The sequence below is a fragment of the Engystomops pustulosus genome, chromosome 3 (assembly GCF_040894005.1).
Source record: "Engystomops pustulosus chromosome 3, aEngPut4.maternal, whole genome shotgun sequence".
NCBI lineage: Eukaryota > Metazoa > Chordata > Amphibia > Anura > Leptodactylidae > Engystomops > Engystomops pustulosus.
Genome location: NC_092413.1, coordinates 82761312 through 82782244, shown reverse-complemented (window position 1 = coordinate 82782244; position 20933 = coordinate 82761312). Strand labels below are relative to the sequence as shown.

Sequence of the window (20933 nt, the reverse complement as noted above, 5' to 3'; positions counted from 1 at the left end):
AAGCTAAGAGAAAGCGACACCTTGGGTAGTAGAAAATTGGTCTAGCATTCTGCATGCATTTTAATAGATATTCTTATTGCTATATTCTATGCACGTAGATCAAAGAAAGGGTCTTTAAAAAAATATATAATGGGCTATGCTATGTGCTAATGAAAGATGGCAGATCACACTTTGAATAAAGAAAACACAAGGCAATGATCTAGTATTCTTGCCTTCTGTTTTCCCTCTTTTGCCTTGGAAAAACCTTGTTGAAGAGCTGCTCCTTGGAATTACCTAGAAGAACACGGCATCCATGTGTCTTTGTCGATGCTCTGTTGAATAAAGAAATTGGATCGTAGACCAGTGAGTCCTGACTCTTCTTCTACTTGGTTTGGCTTCTCGGAATTACAACTTCATAGAAAGAAAGGGAGTTGTATTTTGGATATGTAGAGCCTCAGATTTTGAAATTGAATGCATATTATACCTGTGTTCCTCCTCTTCACCATTGTGGAAGTATCAGGATATTTATGTATAGGCAACACAGTAAAATATGATTGATTTGCTTATAACATATATATTTTTATTTACATTTCTAGGCATAAAACTATTTTTCGGTTGACAGTTGTTTTATTTTTAACAAATGTTGGCCAGGAAATCACACCGTGCCTTAAAAGGTGTTATAATGCACCTTGAAGATGTTTTACTCACATTTGGGCAAAACAGGACCATTGTATATAAATACATAAATAAAGCAAATCTAGTTGTATACTAGGCAAAAGCATTGACTTAGAACTCATTCACTCGCAAGTATTTTTTTTTCTTTATTTAGGGAACATTTAAAAACATACAAATAAAATAAAAACAAGGGTTGTCATCAACACAGTGGGGTAACATATATACCCACACCTAAAACCAACTAGAGGTCTGTGAAGGAAGCAAACTTAAACCAACCAGACAGCAAAAAAAAGTAAAAAGGATGTGAATTATATGAGGTACCAAGGGAAAAAGTGCAGAAAGAGAGGAACCTTATAGCCCAACAACAATAGCTCCAAATTGCCACACTGATTGCTGCCAGCGAGTGTAGATGTCTCTAGCCGTCCCAAGGACAATAGCTTTTAGTTCCTCATTGGTCGAGGAGAAAATTGTTCTCTGCAGAGTCCGTTAAGTGAAGTCCTTGCCGTAATGTGCAAGTTTTTCACAACTGTAGTTGTTTCACATTTGCACATTCAAGATTTCAGAGTTGAGGAAGAGTAGATGTTTGGGAGTGCTTTCCTGACTAGAGACAAAGCTTGTTTATATATCTAACCATTGTTCATATTTATCCTTGGTCTACTAGTCATAAAGGGATATTTCCATATTTGTACGAGTTCCCCAGCCAGGGTTGTTATTGGTGTGCCTGTTCAGTCTCTGTACTCACTGAAAAGCCACAAAATCAAAGAGCAAAGTCCTCTACATAGAGCAGAGGAGGGAAGGGAACAAAAGCAGGGGCAGAATAAGACTGCCAAGGGTCCTGGGATGTATGAGTATTATAGCCCCCACAAGTCTGGAATCACTTCTCACATACAGTACTAGAATCAAGCTTCTTGGGGAAGGGATGATGCATTGCTTCGGCCAGCTCTAAGTATGTGGTTTCTTGAAATGGCTCTTGTATACATGTGTATTAAGAGCAGGAACACATTTGGGCGGTTTGGGTGAACATGGGCCCCCTAGAAGACTTAGTCCCTGGGCTACCGCCTATATTATAATACAAATGAGCACCCGTCATCAAATAAATAGATTCACAAGATCCTTCTGAGAAAATCTAGCTCCTTTTACGTCACAGTGTTCTAATCTACTGCTGTTGTGTACATAAATCTGGTAACCTGTACTGAGCTACTTCATGAGGAAGAACATCCCTTTAGATAGAACTAGCCCCTTCACTCCAGAGTTTCTAGGTGGCACCAGAATTCTGCCATGTCACTGACTGATACATTTAAATCTTCCAGTCTGGCACATCCAAAGTGCTTTCCCTGATTTGCGCATCTGTGATGTTCTGAAGATGAGCTTGAAGAAAATGTCAATGAAGAATAGAACTTGCGGCCTTCCTATCATTTCCCTCCTCTCTGCAAATTTAAATATACCTTAAGATTGACAAACAGCTTCTATACAACACTTATTGGCCATATTTAATGTATATAAAACAGAATTACACAATTTACCACATATTATACTTTATCATTTACCAAAAACGCTACACAACACTCATATATTTAGGTATTCAAGTACAAAAACGTGCAGAATTTTATTGATGTTGTCGGTAGTTAAGGGATCAAGGTTTTCTTCATTATCTTCAAATGTATGCCAAACATGAGGGAAGGGGGCAGGAATAAGATGGAGGATGGGAACACCTGTAAAAAAAAGAGCTCATCATTAAATTGGTAGTGCTTTAAACATGGTGGCATATTCCGGGGCTGGGAGATCCCTGCATATTTATAAGCTTTTGTTCAAGTAGTTAATATTTTAGAAGTGTCTTCTATAATGACATACCATATTCTGCAACCATGATCATATCAGAGCACACTGAGCACTGGCACAAGGTGTATAACCATTCTTATGTTTTCAAACCTTTGTCTCTAAGACGTGTCAGCAGCCACAGCTCCACCTTATGTAAGTGACCTTATTCTCCAGGGCCATTGAAATATGGTCCAGCTCCTATGGAGATGGGAGGGATGAGCAGCGCTCACCGCTCCCATCTCCACCTGGCCGAAATGGAACAAAAAACCTTAACCTTTTTGTGGCCCATATTTCCCCACCGTTGTTTGCATGTAGCCTTATTAAAAAAAAAGTTGTAATAATTACCTATACCTGTTTTCCCCATGTTATCACAATACTCCATTGTGATAATTTCCCACAGTGACCTCATCATACCCCATTGTGACATAATGCCTCATTATGATGATTCCTTACTATACAGTGTCCATTTTAGGATCTGAGGCTGACACCGGAGTCTGACACCTACAGCCTGCCTGGAAAACATGCTCAAATGATGGTTGAAAATGAGATCTGACAATCATCAAACCTCATATCTCAGGCTCAGAAACTTGTATAAATAATACATTCTATCTTTCTACAAACTGTGGCAGCCAATTAAGAAGAGAGCAAGGGGAGGGAAAATAACCAAGCATCCATTGCATTAGTTTCTTACACTTGTAGAAGCTGCTGCTGGAATCTTCTCAGCTAAGGCAGGTAATTAATAAATGACTTAGAGAAGGGAACATATCTCTTATCACTAGAAATCCCTATAAGTTTGTTCAAAGCACAGTTGTGATACAAGTAATATATATATTATACCTATATAATAAAGTACAGATCTAGTTTTATCTTTGATGACTGTGTGATAAGATTTCACTGGTCCACATTTACCCAGGAAAATATTCCAAGCATTATGGTTATACAGAATGCAGGGTGTCCCTGTGTTGTTGTGCTGTCCGTCTCTGCCATGTCTCTGTTAGTATATACAGGCTGACGCTGCCCTGTTGGTCTCTGTTAGTACATATAGGTTTTTATGTGTGTTTGTCAGATGTTTTTATCACATACAGAAATACAAGTAGAATCATATTATGAGTAACAAAAGCTTTTATTGACAGTTAGAATTAGTTAATATTTGCAGTGTTGACCCTTCTTCTTCAGGACCTCTGCAATTCTTAATCAACTTCTGGACCAAATCCTGACAATCCAAGTCCATTCTTGCACAATCAATGCTTGCATTTTGTCACAATTTGTTGGTTTTTGTTTGCCCACCCATCTCTTGATGATTCACCCCAAGTTCTCAATGGGATTAAGATCTGGGGAGTTTCCAGGCCATGGATGTTTTGTTCCCTGAGCCATTTAGTTATCACCTTTGCTTTATGGCAAGGTGCTCCATCATGCTGGAAAAGGCATTGTTGATCATCAAACTGCTCTTGGGACGGTTGGGAGAAGTTGCTCTTGGAGGACATTCTGGTACCATTCTTAATTCATGGATGTGTTTTTAGGCAAGACTGTGAGAGAGCCGATTTCCTTGGCTGAGAAGCAACCCCATACATAAATGGTTGCAAGATGCTTTACAGTTGGCATGAGACAAGACTGGTGGTACCGCTCACCTTGTCTTCTCCAAACAAGCTGTTTTCCAGATGTTCCAAACAATCGGAAAGGGGATTCATCAGAGAAAATGAGTTTACCCCAGTCCTCAGCAGTCCACTCCCTGTACCTTTTGCAGAATATCAGTCTGTACCTGATGTTTTTTTCTGAAGAGAAGTGGCTTCTTTGCTGCCCTCCTTGACACCAGGCCTTGTTCCAAGAGTCTCCGCCTCACAGTGCGTGCAGATGCACTCACATCTGCCTGCTGCCATTCCTGAGCAAGCTCTGCACTGCTTGTAGCTCTTTCCCAAAGCTGAAACACTTTGAAGAGACGGACCTAGCACTTGCTGGTCCTTCTTGGGCTCCCTGCAGCCATTTTGGCAACAATGGAACTTATCTCCTTGAATTCCTTGATGATGCGATAGATTGATGACTGAGGTGCAATCTTTCTAGCTGCGATACTCTTCCCTGTTAGACCAGTTTTGTGCAGTGCAATGATGACTGCACGTGTTTCTTTAGAGATAACCATGGTTAACAGAAGAGAAACAATGATGCTAAGCACCATCCTCCTTTTAAACTGTCCAGTGGTGTGATTCTTACTTAATCATGACAGATTGATCTCCAGCCCTGTCCTCATCAACACCCACACCTGTGTTAATGGAGCAATCACTGAAACGTTAGCTGCTCCTTTTAAGGCAGGCCTACAATGAAGTTGAAATGTGTTTTGGGGGAAAAAGTTCATTTTCTAGGCAAATATTGACTTTGCAATGAATTGCTGTTAAGCTGATCACTCTATATAACATGATGGAGTATATGCAAATTGGCATTATAAAACCTGATGCAGTAGGCTTTGTAAAAATTAACATTTGTATCATTCTCAAAACCTATGGAAATGACTGTACAACCAGTAGCCCTTGCCCTCCAGTATATAGCCAGCAGCCCATGCCCCCAGTATATAGAAGCAGCCCCTGCCTCCAGTGGTGTACCAAGCCTTTCTGCTGTCTGAGGCGCGCAATAGAGAGACCCCCCCCCCATATATGTAATATATCTGGGAGTGTCAGGACCAGATCCATCATATTGGTGTGAAAAATTAACCAACGCAAAATGCACACAGCGTACCACCATGTAGTATAAAATGCATACAGTGTGCCGCCATATAGTATAAAATGCATACAGCATATCGGCATGTAGTATAAAATGTATACAGCGTACCGCCATGTAGTATAAAATACATACAGCATACCGCCATGTAGTATAAAATGCATGCAACATACCACCATGTAGTATAAAATACATACAGCGTTTCGTCATGCAGCATAAAATGCATACAGCGTGCGGCTATGTAGTATAAAATGCATACAGCGTGCGGCCATGTAGTATAAAATGCATACAGCGTGCGGCCATGTAGTATAAAATGCATACAGCGTGCCGCCATGTAGTATAAAATGCATACAGCATGCGGCCATGTAGTATAAAATGCATACAGCCTGCGGCCATGTAGTATAAAATGCTTACAGCATGCGGCCATGTAGTATAAAATGCATACAGCGTACCTCCATGTAGTATAAAATGCATACAGCGTACCTCCATGTAGTATAAAATGCATACAGCGTACCGCCATGTAGTATAAAATGCATACAGCATACCGCCATGTAGTATAAAATGCATGCAGCATACCGCCATGTAGTATAAAATACATACAGCGTTTCGTCATGCAGCATAAAATGCATACAGCGTGCGGCTATGTAGTATAAAATGCATACAGCATGCCATCATGTAGTATAAAATACATACAGCGTGCGGCCATGTAGTATAAAATGCATACAGTGTGCCGCCATGTAGTATAAAATGCATACAGCCTGCGGCCATGTAGTATAAAATGCTTACAGCATGCGGCCATGTAGTATAAAATGCATACAGCGTACCTCCATGTAGTATAAAATGCATACAGCGTACCGCCATGTAGTATAAAATGCATACAGCATGCCGCCATGTAGTATAAAATGCATACAGTGTGCCGCCATGTAATATGAAATGCATACTGCGTACCGCCATGTAGTATAAAATGTATACAGCGTATTGCCATGTAGTACAAAATAGAAGCTCTGATAAATATCACAAATACTACTTATACATACAGCATATATACACACACATATACAACCAGTATATACAACATATGCAAACACTGCACATACATACACACACATTTACATAAACATATACATATATATACACACACACACACACCATATACAGAATATACATAAACACTCATACAGCATATGCACTTATACACACACACACACACATATACATACCGGTCGCAGAGTCCCGGCCGACGGCCGGTCACATGGTGCGCGCGGGCGGTAGCTCGGTGCCTGGGGGCGGGCAGCTTGGTTTCGGCAGGCAGGGACCAGAGCGCGGGCGGGAGAATAGTGGTGGCCGGAGGGCATGCAAACGGGAGCTCAGTTCCCGCCGGCCGGCGGGAACTCTGTGCTTGCCGGCCGGCAGAAGGGGCGGGCAGCAGCTCAGTGCCGGCTGGCGCAGGGAGCCTCTTGCTGGCTGGAGTGCGGGTCGGAGGGCGGATGGGAGAACGGTGCGTGCCGGCTGGCGGGAGCACGGTGCCGCCCCCTCGTACAGCAGGAGGCGCGCCGCCCGAGGAGAGATTCTCAACTCACCTCATGGCAGGTGCGCCCCTGCCTGCCTCCAGTATATAGCCAGCAGTTAGTGATGACAGCTTTATGTTTTGACCATTCTACTAAGCAAGAACTCTGACTAAGCAAGGACGCTCACTCCTTTTATTTACATTTTTGACTAGTTTGCTGTTTTGTTACTCTGCAATGCTTGATCTGTACATAAAACTCCCAATTAAAGGCCCCATGCACGCGAGTATGTGCTTGCCAGTGCCGTGCAGGAGAAAGAATTTCTCCATAAAAAACCTATCCTATATTTTGCACAGTGGTTGTCTGGCTCGGTCATGAGGCTGTGAGACACTGCATTGTGACTGGGTGCTATAGACCTCTATGGGGGCCTTATGCTGTATGAAAAAAATTATTATCGATTAAATATCAATTCCTATGTAGCAGGTTTTAAAAGAAGGAATAATACCTACCTTATATACTCGAGTATAAGCCTAGTTTTTCAGCACAAAAAAATGTGCTGAAAACCCACACTTGGCTTATACTCGAGTAAAAAAAATATAGGTTTTACCTGTTTTTGTGGTAAAATTAGGGGCCTCGGCTTATATTTGGGTTGGCTTATATTCGAGTATATACGATACATTAAAATATCTCCATTAGAAGAGTGTGTATCTTACCTCTTTGTAAAAATGGAACATGATCATCATCTACTTGTCTTACTCTGAAACTGCTTGGAAAATATAAAAGTTCAGACGGATGATTCTTTAGTAGTCCAAGATTATGGAGTCTTCTTTCTAATTTAGAAATATATTAATTTCAATTGAGATGAATGTTTATAACAGACTCACTTCACATTTAGAAGTGTCAGCATGCTCAGTTACTTACAAGTGTATAGCAGTATAAGGGCTTGAACAAGTGATTAGAACCCTTGTTCAAGCCCAAGTGGGGAAAAATAAAGGAAAAAAAATCATTTTATAATAATTAAATAAATAAAAGTCCCCTAATTACTTCAGTTACATATAACAACCAAATAAAGTACATAAAACAAAAAAAACCATACATATTTGGTATAACTGTATCCGTATTAATCTGTACAATAAATCTCAGCAATATTGAACCCACATGGTAACACACGTAAAAAAAAAAAAAAACTTCCCGTAATATATCCAATACCTTCACAAAAAATATTCTAAAAAAAACAATCAAAAAAATTAAAAATAATACGACTGAAAAGAACAACTCTTTTTGCAAAACATAAGCCTAAAATCATTTTATAATAATTAAATAAAACACAACGCGAGCAGAACGTGTGACCGTAGCCTTATAAGGGCCTTTCATGCTGTAAAGAAGACTGCATGGAACATCAAAAACCGCCCACCTTTACTTGAGGGCTCCTATACACAGGGCAGTGAGGAGTTAATACAGACACTGGTGAGCACAACAAGACAATGGGGGAGGAGAGGACATGGCTGGACCTTATACCCTGCTGTCTGCTGTTACCTGAGGACTCTTCTGCTCTTCTTCAGTTAGCAGCGTGTTTCTTCTAAGTTTTCCGCTCTGCAGCACGTAACAGTCCTCCCCCGCTCTCCAGCATTGTCTCCTTCCTATGGCCTGCTAGGAGGGGTATGGGTGAGGGAGGCAGGTGGTAGAGGCCTCCTTCTCAGACCTCACCTCCTGCAATCACAGGCAGCCAATGTGCAGTCCTAAAATGCCCCCTTGACAACCAACAGGGGGCGCCACATGGTAGGTGGGCCCCTGGCCGTAGTATAAGTCATTAACAAAAGATCCCCACCAATCAGCTGCTCAAAGTTAGAGCTGCACTCCATGTGTCTGTTTTATCAGGGCTTGCACACTTGAAAGTCTTGAAAGGGTACCTGCCTGGTGGTGGAACAGGCCTGCCCATTACCTATATTAATTACCTGTGTGTATAGATGACTGTAACTGTAACACTATGTTCATGTTACCATGGATGTGAAGATGTAAAACTGACATTGAATTTATCTGTTAGGTTAGGGTCCCATCCGTTGTACAGCAATAATAACGAGGAGATGATTCAGCTATAGATTCTGTGTCCTGATTGACTGCGCTGCTAGTAGTAATGTATGAGATGAGAGCTAAGCATTATGGGCAGTGAGAGAAAGCTGCTCTGGCCTAAGAGCCCTTGGCTGATGTCACAACGAGAAAGTGCCCACCTACTTCAGCAGAAGTTGGAGAGAATTTTATGATAAGGAGGATGATAGATATATTCAGAGGGACCTCAGGCTAGGAAGAAGCCGGAAACATGACATAGGTATAGTTGTAATTGTTGAGAAAGTCTCTCTCTAGCTCTCTAGCTGAGTTAAAACAATCTTTGGCCAAGTAACTTCGGAGTTGCACTTTAATTTAATATACATTTAATCTACATTTGATTATTGTAAGTGCTTTAGAGCATGGAATTATTTTGAAGCATTATTTGAAATACATTCAAAGTCAGGAACAGGTGGTCCCCTACTTAAGAACACCCGACTTACAGACAACCCCTAGTTACAAACGGACCTCTGGATGTTGATAATTTACTGTACTTTAGTCCTAGGCTACAATAAACAGCTGTAACAGTTATCACATGTGTCTGTAATTAAGCTTTAGTGTTAATCCTGGTTGGTATGACAATCCAACATTTTTGAAATCCAATTGTCACAGAGACCAAAATAAATTCTGACTGCGGTTACAATTATAAAATATACAAATCCGACTTACATACATTCAACTTAAGAACGAACCTGCAGAGCCTATCGTGTATGTAACTCGGGGGCTGTCTGTACTTATATTTTCTAACAGTCTAAAAGATAGTGTTTGTTTTCAAATGTACTGCAACATGATATCTGGATAACATATATGTTTTGAAACAATAAAAAAACTGTACACACAACCATTAGATATGATGTGCAGCACGTTACCGTTTAGCACTAGCCTGCCACAGTTCACATCTAACATTTACCTTTAAAGAAGGATGTAAGGAACTTTCCAAGTCTGCACCTCTCACCTGATTGCTCATAAAGAACAAGCAAGTGTACTCTCTGATTATTATTGGTAGTAGAGGGTTGATGACATGAACATAATTTCATGTTACCCCTCACTCACGTTTAGCTGCATTACCAGATAATATTTGGGTTATCTGCAAAGTGCTTGCTTCTACCTCTCTGCACCCCCTACTCATCTCTTCTGCCTGCCAGCTAAGAAGATTGCATACTCAAAATTCACTTAATGTGAATATATTCTGTTTTCTGGAACCTAGAATCACAATCCTGGTATTGGTATCATATGCATTCGACAGGGGCATAACTAGCAGAGGCTGGGACCCTTAGCAGACTTCTGAATGGGGCCCTTTTGTGCTTAAAGGTATCCATATATATACACACATTTATATACCTCCATACATAAATTTACACACATTCATACACTCTTTCATATACACATCACATATACACAAATCTGAAGAGCATATACACACATACTGTGCCATATAAAGACATACAACATATATATATACACCTACAGTATATACACACACACCATATACACATCACAAATACACACATTTATACAGAATGTATACATCACATATATGTTATATACATATTAAGCTGTAAAATATGCATTTAATTATTTAGTGTTAGGTCGAATGCCGGTCCCCTAGACACTTCAGGCCCCATAGCGGCTACTATGTCTGCTACCACTGTAGTTACGCTCCTGGCAATCGGGACTAGCCCCTTCCCAGTCCGACTGAATTATAGTTCAAAACCCAATTCCACCACAACTTGTGAACACCGCCAAATGCATTTACAGTATAAAAAAACATTTTTTGCAGCCTGGCCAACCTCTTTAAACCACCTCTTCACTTGTATCATTCTGAGATCACAGTACCGTATTTTCCGGACTATAAGGCGCACTTAAAAGCCTTGGATTTCCTTGGAAATCCAAAGTGCGCCTTATAGTCCGGTGCGCCCTATATGAGGGCAGCGGACCCTACTTACATAGGTTCCCGCTACCGGAGACAGCAGATCTTCAGCGGGAACTGCAGACCACGCGGCACGAACAACTTCTGCTGCGTGGTCTGCAGTTCCCGCTGGAGATCTGTTGTCTCCGGTAGCGGGGATCTATGTAAGTATGCGATTCTCCACCTCCCCCTCACCTTCCCCGCTCACCTTCCCCGCGTTCCGCGTCTCTTCTCGGCGTCGCGTCTCGTCGGGTCTCCGCTCCGCCCCCGGACCTCCGCCACGCCCCCGACCCTGCGCCTTATAGTCCGTGCGCCTTATATATGGAATTATTACATATATAAGGCGCATCGGACTGTTGCGCCTTATATTCCGGTGCGCCTAATGGCCCGGAAAATACGGTACTATTAATATTGAGAGCTTTTTAGTATTAGATCTTGATGTAACATACTTACCAATTGACTGAAGTCTGTTAAACCAGCGGACTGTATTTGGAAAGTAGTTTGGAAAAGTAGGATTTGTAGCTCCAATCAAATCAAGTAAAATAAATAAATCCTAAAGAAACAAAAACATATTAACCCAATAATCAATAACTTTAGCATTATTACTAAAACTAACTTAATATAAAGGTACAAATACAACCAAGTTTTGAATAAACAATAGCAAATAATATTTAGTTTGTCACCCTGTTACAAAAATAAGACATTATTTTCATGCAATTTACATATACATAATGGTGGTCTATAATCAAGTATGCATGCTACCACTCCACTCAGTTACAGCGTATTGTGTATATCAGCAAGAAATGTGTGGCAAACCAAATAATTTAATTCAAAGAACAAAAATTCTCATAAATATTTTGTGAATACACCCTGAAAAAAAAAATCTGTGATACAGTATCTGGAACAGTCAGCAAGGCTTATGCTGCCCTAGTTGAGGAGAACATAAACTAGTCTTATAGATCTATATATAGTGGTGTGTCAATTATTTTCTAGTATTATATCAGTGCAGCAAGAGCTGAGCCCTCTGTGAGCCAGAAGCTTTCCAGTTTATGAATGGATAACTTCCCCTGACCCTCCGTCACTGATTGTACCACTTTGCCACTAAACTTATTTAGCTTGGGGTCTACTCTTCTGGGCTCTAAGTAGTTTCCTGACTTTAGCCCCTCTGCAAGGATCTGCACTTTGCTGCAGGGAATCACCAGGCCATCACATCAGGAGCAATTTCTTTTTAATGATAATTGACCCAGACAAGTTGCAGGCAAAAACTTAAAGGGGTATTCCCACGAAGAAAAGTTTCTTATATGTACTCAGCACATCAAAAACACATTCTCTAATTCACTGTTAATAACAAAAATGCAGCCTTTCCCAAGTCCAACCTGTCTCTATCAGTCCTGCTGTACACAATTTCAGTTGCCCCTAGACACGACCCTGAAACTTCTGACTTAGGGTCGGGTCACCATCTTGGATAAGATTGTGCTGCTGATATTACTGTGTCTTGTGCCTGTAGCCTCGCCCCCTGCAGTCCGAGCTGAGAGACACATACACTGATTCACTTCCTGGCAGGAGATTGTGAGGAGAGACAAGCTGAAAACTACAAACTACAAGGAAATAAGTGATCCAGGGGAATGCAGGCACAGATCTGTGAGAGGGAGAACAGAGATGTAGCAGGGCTGACTCTGTAATAGGCATCTAAAGGGCATAATAGGCATCAGTGTGTTACTATAATGTCATAAGCCAGATGAAAGTCCATATACACCTTGTACCCTGCTACCCACATTGTCACCCCACAGAACTAGATGGGTCATAATTAGAGATGAGCAAGCACTAAAATGCCCAAGTGACTGGAGTCGACCTTTTCCCGATGCTCGAGTGCTCGTTTCGAATAACGAATCCCATTAAAGTCAATGGGAGACTCGAGCATTTTTCAAGGCTCTGCACAGGGAAGCTTGGCCAAACACCTGGAAACCTCAGAAAATTATGGAAACACCACAGAAATGGACAGGAAACAGCAGGGGCAGCATGCATGGATGCCTCTGAGGCTGCTTAATCGCACCATTATGCCACAATTATGGGCAACAGCATGGCCATGACAGAGTGACCGAATGAGGCTAGATAGCATCTAAAACATCCAATAATTGACCCTGACACTATAGGGGACGGCATGCAGAGGCAGCAGCAGGCTAGAGAGTGGCATGGCGACATACCCCAAATGGACTCAGGCTTCAAACCAATTTAAAAAATTCCTTTTGGCGAGGATAACATGTAGCACTGTACGCATCAGTATTTGGCCCGGTTATGGCGGCAGAGAGGAACCAAAGGAGGTGAGCAAGAAGAGCTGAAATGATTTCCTATGTAAACAAAAGGTTGACGGTATATTTAGTCGATAACACAGCATGGCGGCGACAGAGTGACCAAGTTCCATAACGTATCTGGTGAAACACCCGAAAAATGAGTCTGACACAGCTCGTTTGCTAAGGGGACGACATGTGGAGGCAGCTATGGAGACGAGTTTTGGAGGCAGCTATGGAGACGACATGTGGAGGCTGCTATGGAGACAACGTGTGGAGGCAATGGGGATAGTTATGGCACCCGAGGTGAATGTAAGGAGGTGAGAAAAGAGGAGTGAAAAGATAGATTTTAGAGTTAAAAGGTAATAGTAGTAGATTAAAGTTGCGGCAGTTAAAATGATGTTAGTTGGATCTTGGGATGGAGTTGGCGGTCCGCTGCCAGGCGAGTTTTCGCCTGTCCAATCCCCTGCCTCTCGGCTCCTCCCCACCCAAAATGGTCCAGGGAGCCCGAAGCGTTTACTTTGAAAAAATTATCATTTTCAAAGCAGGCGGGGGCTACAAACAGAAGACTGACTAGTGGACAAATTACTTGAAGCATTGTCCGCAATCCAAGACATCACCTGTTCGCACTGTTCTGGCCTCAACAGTGCTCTACCACGAGTCCCAGTAACTTGAGACATGAAGCTAGGGAGTTTAGCTCTGCGGCGTTCCCCTGTTCCCTCATCAGCAGGTGGTGTCTCACCCCACCCAGGACCACGGCCTCTGACTCTTGCAGTAATTGGAAGCCCACGCCCTCTACCTCTAGCCCTCGGGTTCAACATTTTCAAAATTAAAGTCTATTTTATAGACAAAACAGAAATATAAACAGTAATTTTTTTTTTTTTGCTTTGTTTTTTGTGTGTGTTTTTTTTGTGTGTATAGAACAAAACGTTTGTGGCCGCCAAAAATCAAAATGCCGGGAGATGCCATTTTCTCGAGCTGGCGAAAAAAATCCGAGCACCGAGCAGTATGCTCGCTCATCTCTAGTCATAATGTGTCTGCTAGAGAGGCCCCACCCACACCCTGGGCTTTACACTGAGCAGCATAGAGAGTGATAGTTTTATTGCTTTTTTATCTCCTAAGTAAAATTGTAAAGAAAGGGGTTAAAATGATATTTATTGTGTTAACATCACTAGGGGATTGAAATGTGAGAATCTTCTTTCGTGGGAAAACGCATTTAAAGAAGTAGGTCTTAATCATTCCAGGTTTTATACAGTAAAAGGCTGAATATTATTCAGAATATGATGAGACAATATAAATGCTGATTGCATGTTTTCAGTGAAACAAGTAAAGTAACCTTTTGTTCAGGAAGTTACTTTATCTGACTGTGTAATTTGTTATTTCCTTGCCTCTGACTGGAGGAGAAGCAGTCATTTGTGCAGCTTTACCAATCAGAAGGAACTAAACAATGACATGCTGTCTATGTTCCCGTGTCGGTGACTTGCAGAAAAAAGGGCCCTGTCAGACTTTGTAGTATTCATAGGAGGAGCCTGCTCCTAAGTGCCCCTGAATATCAAAAGTGAATCATTAAAATAATTAAATGCAGGGAGGGAAAAAAATACCTATCTAAAAAAAACATTTGAACCATATACATTATTCTAGCCAACAAGCCCAGAAATCCAATTAAACTGTAAACTATATATGTATATTATTTTAATGAAAACTGAATCGCTTTGCTGTGCCTGAAACAGTCAAGAGGCTGTGGCTCAATTTGTGAATCGGTGAAGGCATCGGAGGTTTACCATCAACCAATCAGATAATGAGAACTAATTTAAGACAAATGATCAGGCAGAGAAAGGTCATGTGGAAATGTTCATGAGGCCTTGGACCAATATCTATGTAATAAATTGTTTATGAAAAATGGAGAAAAGAATAATGTTTTCTCTTTTGTTTTATCTGATTTAAATGAAAAGATACAAAAATCTTCTCTGATCAAGTTTTTGTTCACAGCTGGCGAGTAAATGAATTATTGTGAAGTGTAGCGTGTAGCTGCTGCAAACCAATTATTGCTGTTGGCTGGAGGTGCTTTTATTAATCGTCATGGTAACAACAAGGTTGGAAAATGTAGGTCATGATAAGGAATTAGAAAATCGAAGGAAAATAATACTATGGAATCTTATCTTTCTTCATCTGCTTGAAAAACTACAATGAACCTTTAAATCCTCAGTGAAAAAAAAACATTAAAGGGAACAGGCCCTTCTTCTGTTATATGAACGTCCCCTGGAGGCATATTTCTAGGTTGCAGCATGAATGAAAAATGATATTTTATTCTTATGTACGATGCAGTCAGACAGTCAGGTAACAGTCAGGTAACAGCACCTCCTGCAGTCAGGGGACCCACACCTCCTGCAGTCAGGGGACACACACCTCCTGCAGTCAGGGGACACACACCTCCTGCAGTCAGGGGACACACACCTCCTGCAGTCAGGGGACCCACACCTCCTGCAGTCAGGGGACCCACACCTCCTGCAGTCAGGGGACCCACACCTCCTGCAGTCAGGGGACCCACACCTCCTGCAGTCAGGGGACCCACACCTCCTGCAGTCAGGGGACCCACACCTCCTGCAGTCAGGGGACCCACACCTCCTGCAGTCAGGGGACCCACACCTCCTGCAGTCAGGGGACCCACACCTCCTGCAGTCAGGGGACCCACACCTCCTGCAGTCAGGGGACCCACACCTCCTGCAGTCAGGGGACCCACACCTCCTGCAGTCAGGGGACCCACACCTCCTGCAGTCAGGGGACCCACACCTCCTGCAGTCAGGGGACCCACACCTCCTGCAGTCAGTTTGCTCTGCTCATTCCATGCATCAGTCCTGCCATTCTCCAACTATCTGAAGAACTGGGAAGCCAGATGCATGGAGAGGGCAGAGAAAACTCACTACAGGACGCGGGGTTACGTGACTGCAGGAGGCGGGGTTACCTGAGTGCATCGTTCAAAATAATAAAATATGATGAAAGCAGATTTGATTTCATCTCTACACCTTCAAATATCCAAAAGATGAAGATTGGGATTGGGATCCCTAGTGTTATAGACACGTGTTCACACACCTTCCACCAATAAGACTCAATACTTGGAAAGCAACATAAAATGTGTAGAAAACTTACTTCTGTGGTAACTGAAAATAATTCTATATAATCCTTAGAATCAATAGAATATCTTCTTTGGAGAATGTTAAATAAAAGAATCAAATTCTCCTCCATTACCAGTGACATGCGTCTTACTCCTTGTCTTTTCCGGAAAACTACATCTGGAACTGACTGCAAGTCATTAATATTACTATTGTGCCATCACCTATTCAATAATTTAATAATTGACCATCTACTATACTCAAAATCTTTAAAGCGTAACTGTAAAGTTATGGTTTTACCAAATTATTATATGTGATGTGCTGCTCGTCCTTTTCTTTCCATAGTTATGGCATTTTCTGTTCTAAAAGTCTTTGACAAAAATGTTTGTGTAGACTAATATCTGTCAGTCTATGCCCTCAGGCTAAGGGCAGTTAGCTTGCCCACAGATCCCAAAGTAATTTAGCATTTAATCCATTTAATTTCCAACAAGTAAATCCACTAAACACTGCACAGTGCACATACAGGATGTATATGGTGACCAGCCTGGCGGCTTCCAACACATGGAGGAACAGGGAACATGTAATAAGTGAAAGAAATAAGAAATCATTAGTAAACCAGTTACATGAAGTGTATTGCTTCTGCTGTGTGAGCACTAAGGGTTAATAGGGGAAGGGCTGCATTAGGTGCAGAGAGAGACAGAGATTGTTCTTTAGAATCACAGATTGGGATGAAGGGACTGAAAGGGAACAGGGAAGATCTTTTGTGCAGAATTTTGTGCAGAAGACATCTGAATCCAGAGTTCTGAACACATTCAGCTCTGTCACATACACAGAGAGAGCTCTGTCATATGACCTCCTCCTCTGTGAGTAGGGAGCAGCAGCCCCTCCTCTCCCAGGAGTTCCTATAGTTTGTTTATACTACGGAGTCCAGGGCTTGTCAGAACAGGGAGAGGAATGATCCATTCCAGCACTCAGATAATCTGAGGGGGATAGCAAAAAAATTTCTGGATTTAGGAGGACAGAGTTGTTTAACATCCCAAGAGCTACTGATTTGTGAAAAAAAACCCTTTACAGTTACTCTATAACCCCTTCCCGCTGCAGCCCTTTTTCATCTTTGTGTTTTCATTTTTCACTTCCCATCTTCAAAAATCTATAACTTTTTTATTTTTCCATGTACAGAGCAGTGTGATAGCTTGTTTTCTGTGTAACAAATTGCTGTTTAAAATGATGGTATTTAATATTCCATGCCGTGTACAGAGGAGAGGGGAAAAAATTCCAAACGCAGTGAAACTGGTGAAAAAACGCATTTGCGCTGTTTTCTTGTGGGCTTAGATTTGACATATTTCACTGTGCGGCCCATATGACAAGTCTACTTTATTGTTTGGGTTGGTAAAATTACGGGGATAACAAATTTGGATAGGTTTTACAATGTTTTCCTACATTTACAAAAATTAAAACCTCCTGTACAAAATTTTTTTTTAAATTTTGAAATCTTCTGGCGCTATTAACTTTTTCATACTTCGGTGTACGGATCTGTGGGTGGTGTCATTTTTTTGGAGACTTTTGATGTTGTTTTCATTGCTACCATTTTTAGGACTGTACAGCCTTTTGATCACTGTTTATAGAATTTTCTTCTATTTTTCAAAATGGCAAAGAAGTGCCATTTTCGACTTTGGTCGCTTTTTTCCGTTACGGGGTTAAACACAGTGAAAAATCGTTATTAGATTTTGATAGATCGGGCAATTTCGGATGCGGCGATACTTAATGAGTTTGTAATTTTTACTGTTTATTTATATTTATAGCAGTTCTAGGGAAAGGGGGGTGATTAGAATTTTTAGGTTTTTTTATTATAATTTTTTTTACTTTTTTTTTATTTTTACTGTTTTTAAGGCCCCTTAGGGTACTTTAACCCTAGGTTGTCTGATCGATCCTACCATATACAGGAGGTCCCCTACTTAAGAACACCCAACTTACAGACAACCCCTAGTTACAAACTGACCTTTGGATGTTGGCAATTTACTGTTCTTTAGACCTAGGCTACAATAAACAGATGTAACAGTTATCACAGGTGTCTGCAATTATGCTTGATTGTTAATCCTGGTTCTTATGACAATCCAACATTTTCAAAATCCAATAGATATACAGACCCAAAAAATTTTGCCTGGAGCTATAATTATAAAGTATACAGTTCCGACTTACATACAAATTCAGAATAAGAACAAACCTACAGAACCTATCTTGTACGTAACCCGGGGACCGCCTGTACTGCCATACTAATCGCATATTGTAATGAATGGGTTAAAAAGAGACAGCCTCAGGTTTTCGGAAGACCAGAGGCTGTCTTGGCGACTGATTGCCACATGTCGGGAAGGGGTTAAGATTCCCACTTTCCACAAGAAAGGGGAAAAATATGCTTTTTTGTAATTTTTCCCCTTTAAATTTAATAAGCAGTAAAACCCTTATACACACGTTATAAATATGTACAGTGTAAATTCATCACCATTTTTTATGTTCAGAGGCAGAGGGTGCATGTACATTTACAAAACGCAACTCCTTCTGGTTTTTGCCTTCAGCTGACAGACTGGAGGGGTGTGCACTTCAAACAGTCATATCTCCTGAACCCTGGCACCTAGAATATCATGATTGTGTTTCTAGGCGAACAGAACAGGAGATTTCCACAGTTAAAGTTACTGTTGGGAATTGATGTTTATATTTAAAAATCAAACTTTTACTGCACATTTACAGTGTAAATGTCCTGCGTCACCTAGAAACACAATCCTGATATTGGGTTTTTTAGATGCCACAGTTAAGGAAATAGTGAATACTTTTAAGATCCCCAGAAATATGATGCAAGGACTCCCATATGGCAGGCGAACTGCACCACTGGAACTGTATTAGTCGTTGGCTCATTTTCCAAGTTACTTTGAGGACAATTTAAAAAAAAAAGCTCTGTTGGGAACAGGAATATTGGATATAATGTATAATGAATTTATTAGAAATAAATATGCTCCAGAAAAAACCCTATTCACAAGCATGGAACTGCCACATGTGAACATCCCTTTACAAGAATAAATACTACACATTCATAGAATTTAAATGCATATTTCTATATGCCAACAGCCACATGGTCAGTTTCAGTTATCAATTTTACATTTCTACAAAAGTATATCTCAGAACTACAGAATTAAAAAGCATATGAAACACTGCTGAATACTTACAATACCATGAAGCTGATTTGTATTTTCAGCATTGGGTGGATGTGGAGTTCTTTCCATTTTCTGAGCCAAATGTTGAGAGCCATAAAGAGAATCATAAGGAGTCCAGTAATGAAAAGCTTCTTCACCGTCAAAGAAAATTAACTTGATGGAAAGATCTGGTTTTGATCCTGAGCTTCTCCCCTATATAAATATATATAACAAAACACTTGAAAATATAAAATCTTTGGATGATATATTTATCTGTGCCATACTGTAGCAAAAAAAATGGAAACTATGATAACTAAGCTGTGATAAATCTGTCACATTACAGACAGCCCACCCATTGACATGTAGTGAGGTTAGTAAAGTCCCATCATAGTGCTTGGTGGATTCTCCAATATGTTAACTAAGCATTAAATAATAATAAAGTTTGCTATTAAAATTTTTTTTAATCCCCTAGTGATGTTTACACAATAAAGATAATTTTTAACCCCTTACTTTACAATTTTATTGCTGTTTTGCTCCTAGAAGTCAGTGATGGTCAGTGTAAGTTTCAGCAGTGTGGGTGGCGACTCTCTAACCAGACACTTCATGATCCCTCTACAGCTGTGTGCTGACAATCTGGTTACATAATCAGGGTCCAGGGTTTAGCTACACTTTTATTTAGCTTCTGAACATTGTACTAGTATCTTAAACATAGAAAAACAGATATCCATGATAGATCCATGATATGGATATAAAACACAATCACACGCTCAGCACTGCTAACTCACCTATAACACACATAGGGGCTTATTTAGTAAGGGTCCCGCGGATCACACTTTCATTGGCTTTTAGAAATTTTCGGGATTTGCGCCACTGTGACAGCAATTTAGAAGGGGATTGTGTTGCATGCAATCGGATTTTGGCGCAATTGCGCCTACTTTCATGCAACAGAAATCAGGGCGCTGGCTGTCAGACGATCTGACGGACTCGGACTGAGTGCGGGATTTAACTTTCAAATTGTGTCGCAAGACATGCACTTACATACCCCGGGAAGAAGAAGGTGAACTCCGGCGGACCTGAGCGGTGAAGCAACACATGCAGGAAATCGGGCGCACGATTTTTGTGTATTGTGCCAGAGTGCATGATCGTCGGACAACGCACAGCGGGGATTGCGACAGGACCGGGTAAGTAAATCTTCCCCATAGAGTCAGGTCTGCTATGTCTCCATTCTGGATAAAGACCTTGGGGCAGATTTATCAAGTTTTCTAAGAGTATTGTCTTAGTATTGTCTTAGTTGCCCATGGCAACCAATAACAGCTCAGCTTTCATTTTACCATGGGCAACTAAGACAATTCTTACTCTTAGACAGCTTGATAAAACTGCACCCTCACCTTGCCTGTAGCTAGTAAAGTAAGTCTCTTCACACTGCTTGCTGACAGCAAGTGCCTGTGTCTGAGCTGGTCTTGTAATGCAGGGGAAGATGGGTGAAGGCAGAGAGCACTGCAGTGTGCAGACAAGAGAAGCTATTCGTGAGAAGATTCCGACCATAGTCAGAAGGTTTACAGTCGGATCCAAGGGTAACTAAAATTGTAAACACCAGGACTGATAGAGACAGGTTGGAATTAAACCTGTGAAATGCTATATTTTTGTTAATAACA

General features: G+C 41.1%; 1 protein-coding gene across 2 annotated transcripts in view; it reads right to left on the bottom strand.

The window, feature by feature from the left end:
• Positions 1 to 775: 775 nt before the first annotated feature.
• Positions 776 to 20933, bottom strand: part of QPCT (glutaminyl-peptide cyclotransferase) — a 33121-nt gene continuing 12963 nt past the window's right edge. For both annotated transcript variants that reach the window (XM_072141247.1, XM_072141246.1), the window contains exons 4-7: positions 19312 to 19491; positions 11149 to 11248; positions 7397 to 7513; positions 776 to 2366 (exon numbers count right to left, since the gene is read on the bottom strand). In XM_072141247.1, coding sequence (XP_071997348.1) covers positions 2221 to 2366; positions 7397 to 7513; positions 11149 to 11248; positions 19312 to 19491 — 543 coding nt within the window. In that variant the 3' untranslated portion in view covers positions 776 to 2220. The remainder of the gene's footprint in view (positions 2367 to 7396; positions 7514 to 11148; positions 11249 to 19311; positions 19492 to 20933) is intronic.